The following is a 19,165-nucleotide window of genomic DNA, read 5'->3' as shown; positions in this document are numbered from 1 at the left end:
GGTAGGTCACCAATCAAGCCTTAACAAATTCAAGAAAATTGAAATCATATCAAGCATCTTCTTAGATCACAATGGCTTGAAACTAGAAATCAACCTCAAGGAAAAAACTCAAAAACCTTCAAATATATGGAGACTGAATAACAAACATGTTATTAAATAATGAATGGGTTAACAATGAGATCAAGAAAGAAGCCACAAAGTATCTAGAAACAAATGAAAATGAACAACACCACAAAATCTATGGGACATAGAGAAGACAGTCCTGAGAGTGTAGTTCATAGTAGTAAAGCCTACGTAAAGAAGACAGAAAAACTGAGATAAACAACCTAACCTTACATATAAAAGAACTAGAGGAACAACAATAAACAAAGCCCAGAGTGAATAGAAGGAGGAAATAATCAAGATCAATTAAGTGGCAGACTAAAAGAAAATCCAAAGAATCAATAAATGTTGGAGCTTGTTCTTGAAAAGATAAACAAAATTGACAAGCCTTTAACCAGACTCATCAAGAAAAAAAAGAGGACCCAAATAAAATTAGAATCAAAAAAGGAGAAGTAACAACTGATACCACAGAAATGCAAAGGATTGTTGGGAAAGTACTATGAACAACTATATGCCAAGCAACTGGATAACCTAGGTGAAATGAACAAATTTCTGGAAACATGCAGTCTCCCAAAACTGAATCAAGAAGAGGGAGAAAGCCTGAATAGACTGATAAAACCTAGCAAATTTGAAGCAGTAATCAAAAAACTCCCAGGACACAAAAGCCCTGGACTGGATGGCTTCACAGGCAGATTTTCCCACACATTCAAAGAAGAAATAACACCTATCCTGCTCAAACTATTCCAAAAAGTTTAAGAAGAGGGAAGATTGCCAAACTCTTTTTATGAGGCCTGTATTACCCTAATTCCAAAACCAGGTAAAGATACAACAAAGAAAGAAAATTATAGGCCAGTATCTCTGATGAACATAGATGATAAAATCCTCAACAAAATATTGGTGAACCACATTCAGCAGTACATTAAACAGGTCATACACCACAATTAAATGGGATTTAACCCAGGGATGCAAGAATGGTATAACATTCACAAATCAATAAATATAATACTTCACATAAGCAAAATGAAAGAAAAAAAATCACATCATATCAATAGATGCTAAAAAACCATTTGATAAAATCCAGCACCATTTGTGATAAACACACTCAGCAAAGTGGTAATAGAGAGAGCAAACCCCAACTTAATAAAGGCCATATATGAGAAACCTGCTACCAACATCATACTCAATGGGCAAAAACTAAAAACATTTTCCTTAAGATCAGGAACAAGACAAGGGTGCCCATATTCACCACTCTGATTCATCATAGTCCTGGAAGTTCTAGCCACAGCAGTTCGACAAGCAGAAGACAGAAAAAGCATCCAAATTTGAAAGGCGGAAGGAAAACTATCATTATTCACAGACAATATAATAGAATACACAGAAAATCCTATAGTCTACACCAAAAAACTACTTTACCTAATAAGTAAATTTGGCAAAGTAACAGGATACCAAGTCAATATTCAGAAATTGATGGCACTCATATATATCAAGAATGAAGTATTAGAAAGAGAAACTAATAAAAAAATCCAATTTACTATGACAACAAGAAAAGTGAAGTACCTAGGAATAAATTTAACCAAGGTTTTAAAAGACTTGGAAAATTATAGAACACTGAAGAAAGAAATTGACAAAGATACAAATAAATGGAAGCATATACAGTGTTCATGAATTGGAAGAATTAACATCAGGAAACTGTCCATACTAACCAAAGCACTCTATAGATTCAATGAAATTCCTATTAAAATACCAATGGCATATTTCACAGATCTAGAACAAATATTTTAAAATTTTTATATGGAACCAAAAAAGATCCCGAATAGCCTCAGCAGTCCTGAGAAAAAAGAACAAAGTTGGGGGGACCGCAATACCTGATATTAAAGTATTCTATAAGGCCACTGTAATCAAGACAGTCCTTTACAGACAGAAGAACAGACATATAGATCAATAGAACAGAATAGAGAGCCCAGAAATAAACCCAGGTCTCTATTGTCAAATAATATTTATCAGAGAGGGTGCAAGCGTACAATGGAGTAAAAACAGTTTCTTCAATAAATAGTGTTGGGGGAACTGGACTGGTACATGAAAAAAAATGAAACTAGATCACCAACTTACATCATCCGCCAAAATAAACTCAATATAAGTCGTGATAACATGAAAGTCCTAGCAGAAAACATAGGCAGTAAAATTTCAGACATCCCATATAACAATATTTATGCCAATATATCTCCTAAGGCAAGAGAAATAAAGGAAAAGATAAACAAATGGGACTACATCAAATTAAGTTTCTGTGTGGCTAAAGTAACCATCAAATTGGAAAAGGGAATCCCACCATATGGGAGATATAACTGATAAGAGATGAATAATATAACTGATGCTGTATCAGTTTGCTAATAATATAACTGATAAGGGATTAATATTCAAAATATATAAAGAACTCATATGACTTAACACCAGGGAAACAAATAACCCAATTAAGAAATGGGAAAGGACCTAAATAGACACTTGTCTAAGGAGAACATATGTGTGGCCCATAGACATATGAAAAAATGCTCCACATCATTAGCCATCAGAGAGATGCAAGTTAAAACCACAATGAAATATCACCTCACACCTGTCAGGATGGCTATCATTAATAAGTCAACAAACGTGCTGGTGAGGATGTGGAGAAAAGGGAATCCTAGTGCATTGTTGGTGGGAATGCAGACTTGCGCAGCATCTGTGGAAAATAGTGTGGAATTTCCTCAAAAAATTAAAAATGGAACTGTCTTATGACCCAGCAATTCCACTGCTGGGAGTACTGTATTTTTCAGACTATAAGATGCACCTCCCCCAATTTGGGAAGGGAAAGGGGAGTGCGTCTTATAGTCTGAATGAAGTTTACCTGGCTCACTGTGCTGCAGGGAGGTGCTGGAGCAGGGTCATTGCTGCATTTTCCTCCCAAATGGGGGGGGGGTGTCTTATAGTCTGAAAAATACAGTATACAGTATGCCCTAAGAATCCTGAAACACCAATTCACAATAATTTATGCACCCCAGTGTTCATAGCAGCACTATTTACAATAGTCATTACAGTGTCAAGTTGGAAACAGCCCAAGTGCCCATCAGTATATGAGTGGATTAAAAAAGTATGATACATTTACACAAGAAATATTACACAGCAGAAAGAAAAAAGGAGTTCCTCCTACCTTTTACTATAGTATGAATGGAACTGGGGACAATTATGCTAAGTGAAATAAGCCAGTTGGCGAAAGACAAATACCACATGACCTTATTTATCACTGGAATCCAATGAACAAAATAAACTAATGAGAAAAATAGAACCAGAGACATGGAAATATGGAACAGACTAATAGCTGTAGGAGGGTAAGGGGGGAAATGGTAGAAGGAATCAGAAGGGATAAGTCAACAAATATGTATGAATGACTAATGGACATGGACAATGGAGGAGGGATTGACTTTTTGCAAGAGGGGTGGGCTGAATGGAGGGATGCCAAAGGGAAAAAAATTGGGACAACTGTAATAGAATAAACAATAAAAAATAAAGTAGAGAAAAATGCAAATAATGTGTAAGGATCAGAGAGTATATCAAATAGTATAATAAAACTAGTGGAAACCTATTGTTTCTTTTGTTGGAAATTCTGTTAGAAAAATATGACCACTTGCAGCCCTGGCTGGCATAGCTCAGTGGATTGAGCGCGGGCTTCGAACCAAAGCATCGCAGGTTCAGTTCCCAGTCAGGGCACATGCCTGGGTTGCAGGCCACGGCCCCCAGCAACCGCACATTGATGTTTCTCTCTCTCTCTCTCTTTCTCTCTCCCTTCCCTCTCTAAAAATAAAATAAAATAAAATCTTTAAAAAAAAAAGAAAAATATGACTACTTGCTTTGTGGTTTTGATAATATTGCTGTTCCTTATTACAATAATCTCATTTTATGGGTCTAAACATTACCTTCATCAAAATGGTTCTGTATTGCACTATACTTCTACATCTTAATATAATATAATATTGGTTATAGATCCTAATGTAATGTAATATTGGTATATTATTTATAAGCTTGAAAGGGCCTTTTATCAATAGTTATATTTTTGGGGGGGTCAAAAAGTATAGAGTTATAATTTTGTGCTTGCTCATTACACAGATACTAATTTAAACAATATGTATTTTGGACTTCGGGCCAAGATGGAGACACTGTGCCTCCTCACACAACCAAGAGAAGGACAACAAATTTAAAAACAAAAAACAACCAGAACTGACAGAAAATTGAACTGTATGGAAGTCTGACAACCATGGAGTTAAAGAAGAAACATTCATCCAGACTGGTAGGAGGGACAGATGTGCAGCCAGGGCAGAAAGGACTTGTGGCAAGGTGGTGACTTTAGGACTGGGGTGAGTGTCTGCTGGGAAAGCAGGCAGTCCCACATTTGCATTGCAGATAAACTGGGAGGAACAACTGGGGAGTGAGACAGACTGCACAACCCAGGATTCCAATGTGGGGAAATAAGGCAACAAAACCTCTGACTGAAAAAAACCTGTGGGGATTGGGTGGCAGGAGAAATTCCCAGCCTCACAGGGAAGGTTGCTGGAGAGACCCACAGGGTCCTAGAACATACACAAAACCACCGACCCGTGAATCAGCACCAGAAGGGCCTAATTTGCTTGTGGTAGCAGGAGAAGTGACTGAAAGCCAGCCAAGAGCTGAGCAAGCAGCATTGTTCCCTCTTGGACCCCTCCTCCACATACAGAGCTACAAAATAGCATCATGGGTTGCCCCACCCTGGTGAATACCTAAGGCTCCACGCCTTACTATATAACGGGTTTGCAGAGATAAAAGAAATGGCCAGAAAGAAAGAACAGAGCAAAGCTCCAGAAAAAATACAACTAAGTGATGAAGAGATAGCTAGCCTGTCAGATGCAGAGTTCAAAACACTGGTAATCAGGATGCTCACAGAAATAATTGACTATGGTCACAAAATAGAGGAAAAAGTGAAGGCTATGAAAAGTGAAATAAAGGAAAATATATAGGGAACCAACAGTGATGGGAAGGAAACCAGGACTCAATGATGTGGAACAGAAGAAAGAAAGAAACATTCAACCAGAACAGAATGAAGAAACAAGAATTCAAAAATATGAGGAGAGGCTTAGGAGCCTCTGGGACATCTTTAAATGTTCCAACAACTGAATCAGGGGTTCCAGAAGAAGAGGAAGACCACGAAATTGAAAACTTATTTGAACAAATAATGGACTCCCCCAAGCTGGCAAAAGAAACAGACTTCCAGGAAGTCCAGAAAGCTCAGAGTCCCAAAGAAGTTGGACCCAAGGAAGTGCACACCAAGGCCCATCATAATTACATTACCCAAGGTTAAAGATAAGGAGAGAATCTTAAAAGCAGTAAGAGAAAAGGAGACAGTTACCTACAAAGGAGTTCCCATAAGACTGTCACCTGACTTAGAATAAAATTCTAAATTGTTTCAGTTGCTTACAAGGCTCTCCACAATCTGGTTCTAATTACTTCTCTACTACTGTCCTTGCTCATGCCTCTCCAGCCACATTGACTTTTCAGTCTAGTTTTCTGGTCTCTGCTGGCCTGCCCATCTACTCTCCCGACATCCTCCCCACTTTGTCAATTTCTCCTCACATTTCTTCTCAGTCTAATGGATTAGAACAACGTTGGTCATATCACAGTAAATGACTTGGTCAAGGTAATGCAATGAGAAAATTACTTCAGGACTTAGAAAAAGTTCATTATTTGCTTTTATTGACCTCTTATTCTTTTATTTATATCTCAGTGTAGAAATATTATATTTGAAAGTAAAAAAATGGTAATTTTTTTTAAGTGTTCATCTTGGTATTAGTAAAGGATCATTTTTTAGTGCTTTCTTTGCCCCTGGAATTTCAAGATGACTTCTAGTAAAATAAATTACTGCAACTATGTGATGAGATTGAGGCCATGCCACCTCATACCTGGAACTAATTACTTCTGTTCTTTTTACCTGTACAGAGTCTTTCATCCTACTATAAAGGAGGATTTGAACAGAAAATGAGTAGGCGAGAAGCTAGTCTTATTTTGGGTGTAAGGTAGGTGTGCTGCATAAGTATTATTTTGCTCTGTGGCCAAGTTTGTATTGGAAATGGAGAAAATGTTATGATAAAGTTGTCCTTATGTTTTAAATTATGAATAGGAGGCAGAGGAGAAAATGTCAAATTTTTACATTTTAAAACCTCATATCTTAGAGAGTATCTCACACCCCCAAAAAATCAGGCAAAGTTGTGATGTATATTTATTCCCTAACAAGGAGTTATATTCAATGCTAAAGTTTCAAAGCAATTATAATATTCCTTATTGTGACACTGAACTCTTTCTGGATTCAGTTTTATATTTTGATATGTATTATATTTTCAGTTATAATATGGGCTCTTTCACAGTTCTAGTTCTATAATTTGACATCTAGCATATTATTTTATGCTTCTTTCACAGTATGCATTTATTGTCTAACATTAAGATGGTATAGGAGAAAGTTAATGATATTGTATGATTGCTGTGTGATATCATTTAACACTTAAAGTTAATAATTCCCCTACTATAGATTTACCAATAGCTGCATTCAGGTTTTTACCCGAAGTTCCCTTAGAGCTCATGTAATTTTTGTGGGAGTTGGTTATAGTATATAATATGTCATCTACAAAATTCCCTGGTGATGTGAGCAACATAATTAAGCAAATAGATCATAAAGTTCTATATTGGCATAGTATTTTTAAGATTTTATTTATTTTTAGGGGGAGGGAGAGAGGGAGAGAAACATTGATGTTTGAGGGAAACATTGATTGACTGCCTCTTGCATGCCCCCAGCCAAGGACCTGGCCCACAACCTAGGCATGTGCCCTGACTGGGAATTGAAGCAGTGACCTTTCAGCTTGTGGGATGATGCCCAACCCACTGAGCCACACCAATCAGGACAATATATTGGCATAATTTTTACAATGTCCTTTAGACTAGCAGATTTTTAAGCCCAAAACATTTATTGTTTCTGAAAACTTAGCGAGAAAAAAAACAAAAAGGGAGAGGGAGGAGAGAAAATGGCTCATTTTAGCTTGGTGCTTTATTTAAATAATAGATGAGCCCTGTCTTAATCTGAAAATAAAAGAAAAATGATTTTAAAGAGGGGTACCAAATTAGCAAGTTACATACATTGCTGACTATTCTTTGCTTTAATATTATTCAGAATAGCCTTGTTATTTTTTTTAACTTCTGTTGGGTCCCCCATAACATCCCATTCATAGTCTTGAAATGTGAATATGAAACACATTATAAGCCAAACACAAGGGTTTTTGAGACTATCCCTTCATATCAGCCATGGCACTCATATTAGGACTGATAATTAGAAGTTGACTTAAAGTACATTGGGTACACAGTTATAAAGTTCAGAGCACAGGTAATATTAATTTCTACTGCATATGACATTCTTAACATCACCCTAGCTGTGTAGCTCGATTGGTTAGCTCATCAATCTGATAGGCCACGATTGCAGATTCTGTCCCAGGTCAGGACACATACAAAAATCAACCAGTGAATGCATAAATAAGTGGAACAACATATCAGTGTCTCTCTCTCTGTGTCTCTCTCCCTTCCTCTCTCTAAAATCATTAAATAAAAATTTTAAAAATTCTTGACATAAACATGGCACTTATTAACTACTCAATAAATGCCATATAAACAAAAACAGATTCTTATTCTATCACTGAGGCACTGCATTGTATGATCTTGGTGAAGTTATTTTTAGCTTTTCTGCACTTCAGTCTCTTCAATTTTGAATTGGAATTAATATGTAGCTTTATTGGAATAATATAAATTGATAAGCCAATACCTTTTTATAAAAGTGCCTGTGAAATAACAGGTGCTGAATAAATGTTGGCTCCTCTTTCTTCCCATCTTCATTATGAATGCAGGAGCTAAATATTTGCTCTTAACCATTAAATAGAAGGGTAAAACTAATTTGCTTTCCTTTAGCCTCTTCTTTCATTTGGGTAATGTTGATTTTGAGGAGATTCTTCAAGATGTCAGTATACTGTTGTGATTCCATTTTCTGTGGTCAATGAATCTAAACTACTTACACTATAGAACAAGTAGGTAAAGGTAATTTACCTACCTTTTGGAGCAGACTGTTGATTTATTTAAAAAATACTCTGTGTGCTATTAGATGATTCTGTACTATACATTCTTACAAAGCCTAAAATATTTTACTGTCCAGAAAAGTTGTTATAATGTTACAGAAAAGGTGACTCAGACAGCTTCAGGGTTTACGAAGTGGAGTTTTATTCATGCATGCGGACCAGGAGGAGGCAGTCTCCAAATTCTCAGGCAGGGGCTTGCTTATATTCTGCAAAGGCGGCAAGCAGGAGAGCGGAGGGGTCTCTGGCGGGAAGCAGGCTTACAGAAGCAGAATGGGGGGGTTAGTGTGGGACCTTGAGACTACTGCTAAGAATGGCTACAGTTCAGTTATGTCCTATCACAATAATACCTGATATTTTCTGAAATGATGCACATTTGTGACTTTAAAACCTTCTACAAGCTTCTATGGAACTCTGTTTAAATGTTATTCAAAAAACCAACAGTAAAAAAGATGAGTCTGGATCCTGTTCCAGGGAGCACAATTTGAAATGGCTAATCTAGGCAACATGCTATTTAAAGTTACATGTTCAGTTTCGTGGTGAAATTATCTACACTGGAAATAAATTAGAACTATATTTAATGTTTATACTATATTTAAGAACTAGGATTCTCCCATCTTGTGTAATCTTTACAACAGGTAAATGTATTAAAATATATTAAGGTGTAAGGGACTTAAAGAGGACAAACTCTGTAGGCAAAGGATAGTACTTTCTTTATTCCCAAAGCTGATCACTAGGAGTCTTATAATTATTTTCTTAAAAGTAGAATATTTTTTTTAATTTTTATTTTTAATTGTTTTTTTAAATATATTTTATTGATTATGCTATTACATTTGTCCCATTTTCCCTCCATTATTCCCCTCCGCCCTGCACAACCCACATTCCCCCTTTAGTTCATGTCCATGGGTTGTACATATAAGTTCTTTGGCTTCTATATTTCCTATACTATTCTTAACCTCTCCCTATTTTCTACCTACCATTTATACTACTTATTCTCTGTACCTTTTCCCACTCTTTCCCCCTCCTATTCCTCCACAGACAACCTTCTATGTGATTTCCATTTCTGTGATTCTTTTCCTGTTCTAGTTGTTTGTTTAGTTTGTTTTTTTTAGGTTTGGTGGTTAATAGCTATGAGTTTGTTGTCATTTTACTGTTCATATCTTTGATCTTCTTTTTCTTAGATAAGTCCCTTTAACATTTCATATGATAAGGGATTGGTGATGACGAACTCCCTTAACTTGCCCTTATCTGGGAAGCACTTTATTTGCCCTTCCATTCTAAATGATCATTATGTTGGATAGAGTAATCTTGGATGTAGGTCCTTGACTTTCATGACTTGGAATACTTCTTTCCAGCTCTTTCTTGCCTGAAGGGTTTCTTTTGAGAAATCAGCTGACAGTCTAATGGGAACTCCTTTGTAGGTAACTGTCTCCTTTTCTCTTGCTGCTTTTAAGATTCTCTCCTTATCTTTAATCTTGGGTAATGTAATTATGATGGGTCTTGATGTGTGCTTCCTTGGGTCCAACTTCTTTGGGACTCTCTGAGCTTTCTGGACTTCCTGGAAGTCTGTTTCTTTTGCCAGATTGGGGGAGTTCTCCTTCATTATTTGTTCAAATAAGTTTTCAGTTTCTTGGTCTTCCTCTTCTTCTTCTGACATCCCTATTATTTGGGGATGTTGGAATGTTTAAAGATGTCCCAGAGGATCCTAAGCCTCTCCTCATATTTTCAAATTCTTGTTTTTTCATTCTGTTCTGGTTGAATGTTTCTTTCTTCTGCTCCAAACTGTTGATTTGAGTCCCAGTTTCCTTCCCGCCACTGTTGGTTCCCTGTAGATTTTTCTTTATTTCATATAATGCAACCTTCTTGCTGCCTGGGTCTTTTTTATGCTGTTGAAACACCCAGAGAGTTCCTTGAGCATCCTGATAACCAGTGTTTTGAACTGTGCATCTGATAGGTTGACTATCTCTTCGTTGCTTAGTTGTATTTTTTCTGGAGTTTTGATCTGTTCTTTCATTTGGGCCATGTTTTGAGTCTCAGCATGCCTGTTATATAGTAAGGGGCAGAACCTTAGGTGTTCACGGAGTGGGGCCACCTGCGTCGCTGCATTGTGACGCTGTATGGTGGGGAGGAGTCTGAGAAGGAACAGTGCCATTTACTGTGCTCTCTGCCAGTTTTCAGTCACTTCCCCCGCTACCCACAAGCAAATTGGGCCCTTCTAGTGCTGATTCCCAGGTGCATGGGTTTGTGTATGTTCTAGAACCCTGTAGGTCTCTCCAGCGAACTCTCCTGTGAGGCTGGGAGTTTTTCCTGCTGGTGCCTCAACCCCCACAGGTGTTTTCAGTCAGAGGTTTTGAAGCTTTATTTCCCGCACTGGAACCCTGGGTTTCGTGGTCTGTCTTGATCCCCAGTTGTTCCTCCTGGTTTGTCTGCATGCGAATGTGGTATCGCCCAGTCTGCCGGCTGCTGCTTTGCCCACACTGGTCCTCCAGTTGCCACCTTGCCCCGGCTGCCCATCTCTGTCTCTCCTATTGGTCTGGATGAAGAAACATTCTTCTTTAACTCCTTGGTTGTCAGACTTCCATACAGTTTGATTTCCTGGCAGTTCTGGTTGGTTTTTGTTTTTAAATTTGTTGTTGTCCTTTTGGTTGTGGGAGGAGGCACAATGTGTCTGCCTTCACCTCCGTCTTGGCCGGAAGTCCAAGGTAGAATATTTTGAGTGGCTATACTTGTGCGAAAGAACTTTCCACTGACTTGAATCTAGTTCATTTGTTGTCAGACCTCAGGGTATGTAATACTTAGGGAGTTTTATATACAAAACCATGTGCATTGTTACTTATAGGCAATACAAGTGATTTTCAAGGATAATCTTGACTGAAGTGCCAAATTTTTTCCTTTGTGCTAAATTAAAGCTTAATGTCCAAAATTAGATGCAAGTTTGGATGAGTAAATATTATTTGGTTGGATTTATAAAGTTTTTAAAACTCCCCCTTTTTTATTTGAAGATTTTCTATTATACAATAATCTTTTAAATTGTTTGTATTTACTAATACAGAGCTTTTATTCTTTGAAAGAGTTTAACTTTTTACAACCCTTTATTTACATATGGAGGGTGGTATAAAATGCATTAAGCACCTGTTGCATATTTAATACTAGATAGTATTTTAAGATCCAAATCACAGCTTCTATCCTTAAGTAGTTTAGTATCTACCTAAGGAGACATGTCAACTATATACACAAAACTAGAAAACATAACTAATAAATGAAATAAGTGTTATAGAGCACCAAAAAATGCGAGGGGAATAATAAATGTAGCTTCAGGACACTAAATCATACAGGAATTTTTCTTAGCAACATCTTTTTTATTCTTAATAGGCAATTAAACAATAAAATGCTCATAGCCCTGGTAGAGTGTTGATTTTTTTCTCAAAATTTGCTAGTCTGTGTATTCAAACAATGTCTGTTTTTCTGGGGAGGAATCTAAAAACCAAAAAGCAAGTTAGAAATGGTCCCTGAAAGACTTATGTAGACAGCTGAAAGGAATATTCTTAAGTTTTTATACTAAAATACTTATTACATATTTATATTTTATTTTAAAAAATTTAAATACCCCCCCCCGTTTTTCTGAAATATAGTTGACAAATAACATTTTATGTTAGTTTAAGGTGAACAACATGATTATATTTATGTATATATTGCAAAATGTTTACCACAGTATGTTTCATAGACATCCTACACCTAATATAGTTACAGATTTTTTTCTTGTGATGAAGAGTTTTTATGATTTACTCTCTTAGGAACTTTGAAATATGCAAGACAGTATTATTAACTACAGTCATTATGCTATACGTTCCATCCCTAGCACTTAATTATCTTACTGGAAGTTGTACCTTTAGACTACCTTCATCTGTTTTGCTCCCACTCCCCCACCTCTGGCTTCTACCAGTATGTTCTTTGTTTCTATAAATTCAGCTTTTTTTAGATTCCACATATAGGTGATATCATACAGTATTTGTCTTTCTCTGTCTGACTTATTTCTCTTAGCTTAATGCCCTCAAGTTCTATTCATGTTGTCGCAAATGACAAGATTTCCTTTTTTATGACTAATATTTCTTTTTAAATATTTAAATGTAACATTGAAAAATACTTCATTTTACTTATATACATATAGTTAAGCATATATATATTTTATATATATATATGCTTAACTTAACTATATATAGTTATATATATAACTATATATAGTTATATATATATAGTTATATATATAATCTCACATTTTCTTCACCTGTCAATGGATACATAGGTTGTTTTCATATCTTGGCTATTGTAAATAATGCTGGAATGAACGTGGGGATGATGATATCTCTTTAAGATAGTGATTTCATTTCCTTTGCATATACTTGTATACCAAGACATAGAATTGCTGGATCGCATGGTAATTCTATGTTTGATTTTTTGAGAGACCTCCATACTTCTTCCATAGTGATTTTAACAATTTACATTCCCACTAACAGTGTAAAAGGGTTTCCTTATCTCCATGTCTCATCAACACCTATCAATGCCTTGTATCATTTTAAAATTTTTATTGTATTTTTCCAAAACCATTTATCTCCCTTATACTCTCTTCTACCTTCTCCCTCCTCCCTACGATCACCACACTGTTGTCTATGTCCATGAGCTTTTTTCTTTGGTTCTTGGTCCATCAACCCCCAACCAGACCACCACAGCTGTCAGCCTACTCTATCTATGAGTCTGTCTCTATTTTGCCGGTTAGTTCAGCTTGTTCTTTAGATTCCACATATAGGTGAAATCATGTATTTGTCTTTCTCTGACTGGTTTATTTCACTTAGCATAATGTTCTCCAGTCCTTCCATACTGTCGCAAAGAGTAAAATTTTCTTCTTTTTTACGGCTGGGTTGAATTCCATTGTATAAATGTACCGTAGTTATTTTATCCACTCATCTACTGATGGACACTTGGGCTGCTTCCAAATCTTTGCTATTGTAATTAACACACTACAATGAACATAAGGGTGTTTATATTCTTTTGAACTAGTGTTTTGTTGGATAAATTCCCAGAAATGGAGTCACTGAGTCATAAGGCAGTTCCATTTTTACTTTTTCGAGACACTACAAAAAAGAAAATTACAGGGCAAAAGATGCTAAAATCTTGAACAAAATTGTAAACCAAACAGCAATACATCAGAAAGATCATATGCCACGATCGAGTAGGATTTATTCTGGGATGCAAGATTGGTTCAACATTTGCAAATTAATAAATATGGTATACCACACAAAATGAAGGACAAGAACCACATAATCATATCAATAGATGCAGAAAAACATTTGATAAAATCCAGCACCCATTTATAATAAAAATTCTGAGCAGAGTAGGAATGGAGGGAATATACCTAAACATAATAAAAGTCATATAGGACAAACCCACCGCCAGCATCATACTCAGTGGGCAAGAACTACAAGTGTTCCCCTTAAGATCAGGAACAAAATAGGGTTTTCTGCTTTCACTATTCAACATAGTGCTGGAAGTCCAGGCCACAGCAATCAGACAAGAAGAAGTAAAAGGCATACAAATTGGAAAGGAAGAAGTAAAAATGACTTTATTTGCAGATAACATGATGATGTTCACAGGGAGCCCCAAAGATTCCAACAAGAAACTACTACAACTGATAAATGAATTCAGTAAAGTAGGAGGATGCAAAATTAATACTCAGAAATTAGTTGCATTTTTATATGCCAATAATGAACCATCAGAAAGGGAAATCAAGAAAACAGTCCCATTCACAATTGCTTCAGAAAACAATAAAATACTTGGGAATAAATTTGTCTTTTTGATGATAGTCATTGTAACAAATATGAAGTGATATCTCATGGTGGTTTTGATTTGCATTTCCCTGCTAATTAGTGATGTTGAGTATCTTTCATGTACTCGTTGGCTTTCTGTATGTTTTATTTGGGAAGATTTCTGTTCAGGTCCTCTGCCAATTTTTTAATTGGCTTGTTTGTTTTTCTGATATTTAATTGCATATGTTATTTATATATTTTAAATATTTACTCCGTATTGGATATATATGATTTGCAAGTACCTTCTCCTATTCAGTAAGTTTTTTTATTTTGTGAATGGTTTTCTTTGCTGTGCAAAATCTTTTTAGTTGGATGTAATCCCATTTATTTATTTTTACTTTTGTTCTGTCCTAAGGAGACTGGTCCAAAAAAAAAATATATTGCTAAAACCCACGTCAGAGAGCTTACTGTGTATACTTTTTTTCTAGGAATTTTATGGTTTCAGTTATGTTCAAGTCTTTAATCCATTTGGATTTATTTTTTGTAAGTTGTGTAAGATAGCAGTCCAGTTTTACTCTTTTGCATGTAGCTATCAGAATCTGTTTTTCTCCATTGTATATTCTGGCCTCCTTTGTCATAGAATAATTGACCATATATCTGTGGGTTTATTTCTAGTTTCTCTATTCTGTTCCACTCATCTGTGTCTGTTTTTGTGCCTGTACAGTACTGTTTTGATTACTATGGCTTTGTAGTATAGTTTGAAATCAAGGAGTGTGGTACCTCCAGCTTTGTTCTTTTTTCTCAGAATTGCTTTGGATATTTGAGGTCTTTTGTGCTTCCATGCAAATTTTAGAATTCTTTGTTTTAGTCTATGAAAAATGCCATTAGTATTTTTATGGGTATTACAGTGAACCTGTAGATTATTGTGTGTAGTATGGATATTTGAATAATAATATTCTAACCCAAAATATGGTATATCTTTTCATTTATTTGTATTGTCTTCAAATTTGTTTTAATCATCTTAATAGTTTTCAGAATACAGTTCTTTCACCTTAATGGTTAAATTTTCTTCCTAGGTACATTATTCATTTTGATATAATTGTAATGGGATTGTTTTATTAATTTCTATTTCTGATAGTATATAGAAATGGCTGATTTCTGTATATTAATTTTTTATTCTGTAACTTACTGAATTTATTTATTCTCATAGCTTTTTAGTGAAGCCTTTAAGATTTTTCTTTTTTATTGTTACACAGTCTACAAATAGTGACAGTTTTATTTCTTACTTTTCAATTTCTGTTTATTTTATTTTATTTTTCTTGCTTGATTGGTATGACTAGGATTTCCAATACTGTATTGCATAAACTTAATGAGACTAGATTGGCTGCATTGTTTTGTTCCTTCTCTTAGAGGAAAAGCTTTTCACCATTGGGTATGAAGTTAGTTGTGGGTTTGTCATTTATGGCTTTCATTATGTTGAGGTATATTCCTTCTATGTCCACTTTGCTGAGAGTTTATATTATAAACGGATGTTAAATTTTGTCAAATGCTGGTATGATTATTGTCCTACATTTTGGTAGTGTGATGTATCTCATTGATTGATTTGCATATTTGAACTATTCTTGCATGCCTGGAATAAATCCCACTTGACTATGGTGTGTGATCCTTTCAATGTATTGTTGGATTTTGTTTGCTAATATTTTGCTGAGGACTTTTTAAAATCTGTATTCCTCAGGAGGATTTGTGATTTTTTGGTATCCTTTTCTGGTTTTGGTATCAGGATAATGTTGGCCTTGTAAAATGAGTTTGGAAGTGTTCTCTCTCTCCCCTTCTATTTTTGGAAGTGTTGAGGAGAATTGACATTAATTCCTCTTTAAATGTTTGGTAAAATTAAATTAAGTCATCTTGTCCTGGACTTACCTTTCTTGGGAGGTTCTTTTTTATTTTAATTTTTCAATTACAGTTGGCATTTGTTTTTACTTTATATTAGTTTCAGGTGTACAGAATAGTGGTTAGACATTTATATAATTTACAGAGTGATCCCCTGATAAGTCTGTTACTCACCTCATACGAAGTTATTACAATATTAATTGACTATATTCATTATGTTGTACTTTACAGCCCTGTGACTACTTTGTAACTTCCAATTTGTACTTATTAATCCTTTTATCTTTTTCACCCGGTCCTCCAAACCCCCTGCCATCTGGAAACCCTCAGTTTGTTCTCCATATCTATGAGTCTATTTCTGTTTTATTTGTTCATTTACAGTTCTTTAGATTCCACATGTAAGTGAAGTCATGTGGTATTTGTCTCCCTCTATCTGATTTATTTTAGGTAGAATACTATCCTCTAAGTCCATCTGTGTTGTTGCAAATGGTAAGATTTCATTCTTTTTATAGCTGAGTGATATTCCATTGTATATATGTATGACTACCTCTTTATCCAGTCATCTATTGATGGGAACTTAGATTGCTTCCATATCATGGCTATTGTAAATAATGCTGCAATGAACATAGGAGTTCATACATCTTTTTGAATTACTGTTTTGGATTTCTTCAGACAAATACCCAGAAGTGGAATTACTGAGTCATAACATAGTTCTATTTTTAATGCTTTAGGAACCTCCATACTGTTTTCCATGGTAGCAGTCCTACCAACAAATGCACAGGGGGTTCTCTCTTCTCCACATCCTCACCAGCTCTTGTTTGTTAATTTGTTAATAGCCATTCTGACAGTAGTGAGATGATACCTCATCATGGTTTTAATTTGCATTTCTCTGACGATGAGTGAAATTGAGCATTTTTTCACATGTCTGTTGGCCATCTGTATGTCCTCTTTGGAGAAGTATCTATTCAGGGCCTTTTCCCATTTTTAAATGGATTGTTTGTTTGTTTTCGTGTTAAGTCATAAGAATTCTTTATAAATGTTGGGTATTATCCCTATATTGGATGTATCATTGGTGATTGTCTTCTCCTAATTGATAGGTTGTCTTTTTGTTTTATTGACAGTTTCCTTTGGTGTGCAAAAACTTTCTAGTTTGATGTAGTTCCATTCATTTTTCTTTTGTTTCCCTTGCCCGAAGAGATATATCAGAAAAAATATTACTAAAAACAAAGTTTGAGAGGTTACTCCTGATGTTTTCTTCTAGGTGTTTTGTGGTTTTGGGTCTTACAATTTAGGTCTTTAATTCATTTTGAGTTTATTTTTATATATGGTTTAAGAAGGCAGTCTAGTTTTACTTTTTTCTTGTATCTGTACAATGTATTAAGCACTATGTATTAAGTAGACTGTCTTTACTCCATTGTATATTCTTGCCTCTTTTGTCATAGATTAATTGACCATGTAGGTGTGGGTTTATTTCTGGGCCCTCTATTCTGTTTCATTGATCTCTGTGTCTATTTTTATGCCAGTACCATGCTACTTTGATTACTGGATTCTTGTATAGTTTGATATCAGGTAGCAATGATGCCTTCAACTTTGTTCTTTCTCAAGATTGCAGTGCCTATTCAGGGTCTTCTGTGATTCCATATAAATTTTAGAATTATTTGTCCTAGTTCTTTGCAAAATGTCATTGGCATTTTGATAGAGATTACATTGAATCTGTATATTGCTTTGGGTAATCAACTTTTTAATGATGTTAATTTTTCCTATCCATGACATGGTATATGATTTCATTTATTTGTATCTTCAGTATTTTTTTTCCTATGTCTTATAATTTTCCAAGTGCAGGCATTTTACCTTCTTGGTTAAATTTATTGCTAGGGGTTTTTTTGTTGATACAATTGTAAGTGGATTATTTTCTTAACTTCTCTTCCTGATAGATTGATATATAGTTTTTATATAAATGCAACCTGTTTCTGAATATTAATATTCTATTCTGCTACTTTACTGAATTCATTTTTTGATTCTAATAGTTTTTTAGTGGAATCTTTACAGTTCTCTATATATTGTATTTATATTATGTTAACTGCAAATAGTGATAGTTTTACTTCTTTTGAATTTGGATGCCTTTTATTTATTTTTTTATCTGATTGTTATGGCTAGGACTTCCAGTATGTTAAATAAAAGAGTTTGCTGTGGGTTCGTCATATATGGTGTTTATTACATTGAATTATGTTTCCTCTATCCTCACTTTGCTAAGAGTTTTCATCATAAATTGATGCTAGATTATGTCAAATATTTTTTCTGCATCTACCAATATGTTCATATTATTTTTATGGTTCATTTTGTCTACATGGTGTATCATGTTAATTGACTTGCGGATATTGAACCAGCCTTGCATCCCATGTTGGGAGATTCTTAATTACTGATTTAATTGCATTACTAGTAATTGGCCTGTGCTGAGTTTCTGTTTCTTTATGATTCAGTTTCTGTATGTTGTTAGTTTCTAGGAATTTTTTCAATCTTAGATTTTCCAATTTGTTGTGTAGTTTTTCATAGTAGTCTCTTGGGATGCTTTGTATTTTTCTGGTATTATTTTAATGTCTCCTCTTTTATTTCTGATTTTATTAATTTGAGTCCCCTTTTTTCCTTGGTGAGTCTAGCTAATGATTTGTATATTTTGTTTATCTTTTCAATAAAATAATTCTTAATATCACTGGTCTTTTCTATTGTCTCTTCAGCCTCTATGTCATTTATTTTCAGTCTGATATTTGTTATTTCCTTCCTTCTACTTAGTTTGTTCTTTTTTTTCTAGTTCCCTGAAGTATAAAGTTTGGTTATATGAGCTCTTTCTTTTTTCTTAATGTTGTAGTTTATTGCTACAAACTTTCCTCTTAGAACTGCTTTGGCTCTATCATAACTTTTGTTATGTTGTAGTCCCATTTTCATTGGTCTCAAAGTATTTTTGATTTCTCTTTTGATTTCTTCTTTAACTCTAGGCATTTATTTTATTCATAGAAAAATATTTTACATGCTTTTCTAGCAATTGATAGTGCATTTTAACATGTTTGGTCATTTAACCCTAGGAGACTAGAAGTAGCAAGTAACTGGCAATGGACTGAAACACCAGCAGAATCAAGGATTGACAGCTGATAGTAAGGGAGGCAGTGTTCAAAACCGATGGAAAAACATAAATGAGTAGTAGTATTTGACCATTTA

The 19,165-nt window shown here is 34.9% G+C and overlaps 1 protein-coding gene across 2 annotated transcripts in view; it reads left to right on the top strand.

Moving 5' to 3' along the window:
- DNAJC15 (DnaJ heat shock protein family (Hsp40) member C15) overlaps positions 1–19,165 on the top strand; it is an 80,405-nt gene that overhangs the window by 31,939 nt on the left and 29,301 nt on the right. For both annotated transcript variants that reach the window (XM_045839288.1, XM_045839289.1), the window contains one exon: positions 6,097–6,173. In XM_045839288.1, the coding sequence (XP_045695244.1) occupies positions 6,097–6,173 (77 nt within the window). The remainder of the gene's footprint in view (positions 1–6,096; positions 6,174–19,165) is intronic.

This window comes from Phyllostomus hastatus, unplaced genomic scaffold (assembly GCF_019186645.2).
Source record: "Phyllostomus hastatus isolate PE091 unplaced genomic scaffold, TTU_PhHast_1.1 phas_contig_29, whole genome shotgun sequence".
Lineage (NCBI taxonomy): Eukaryota > Metazoa > Chordata > Mammalia > Chiroptera > Phyllostomidae > Phyllostomus > Phyllostomus hastatus.
Note: the sequence above shows the minus strand (reverse complement) of the source record. Positions and strands in the feature narration are given on the sequence as shown.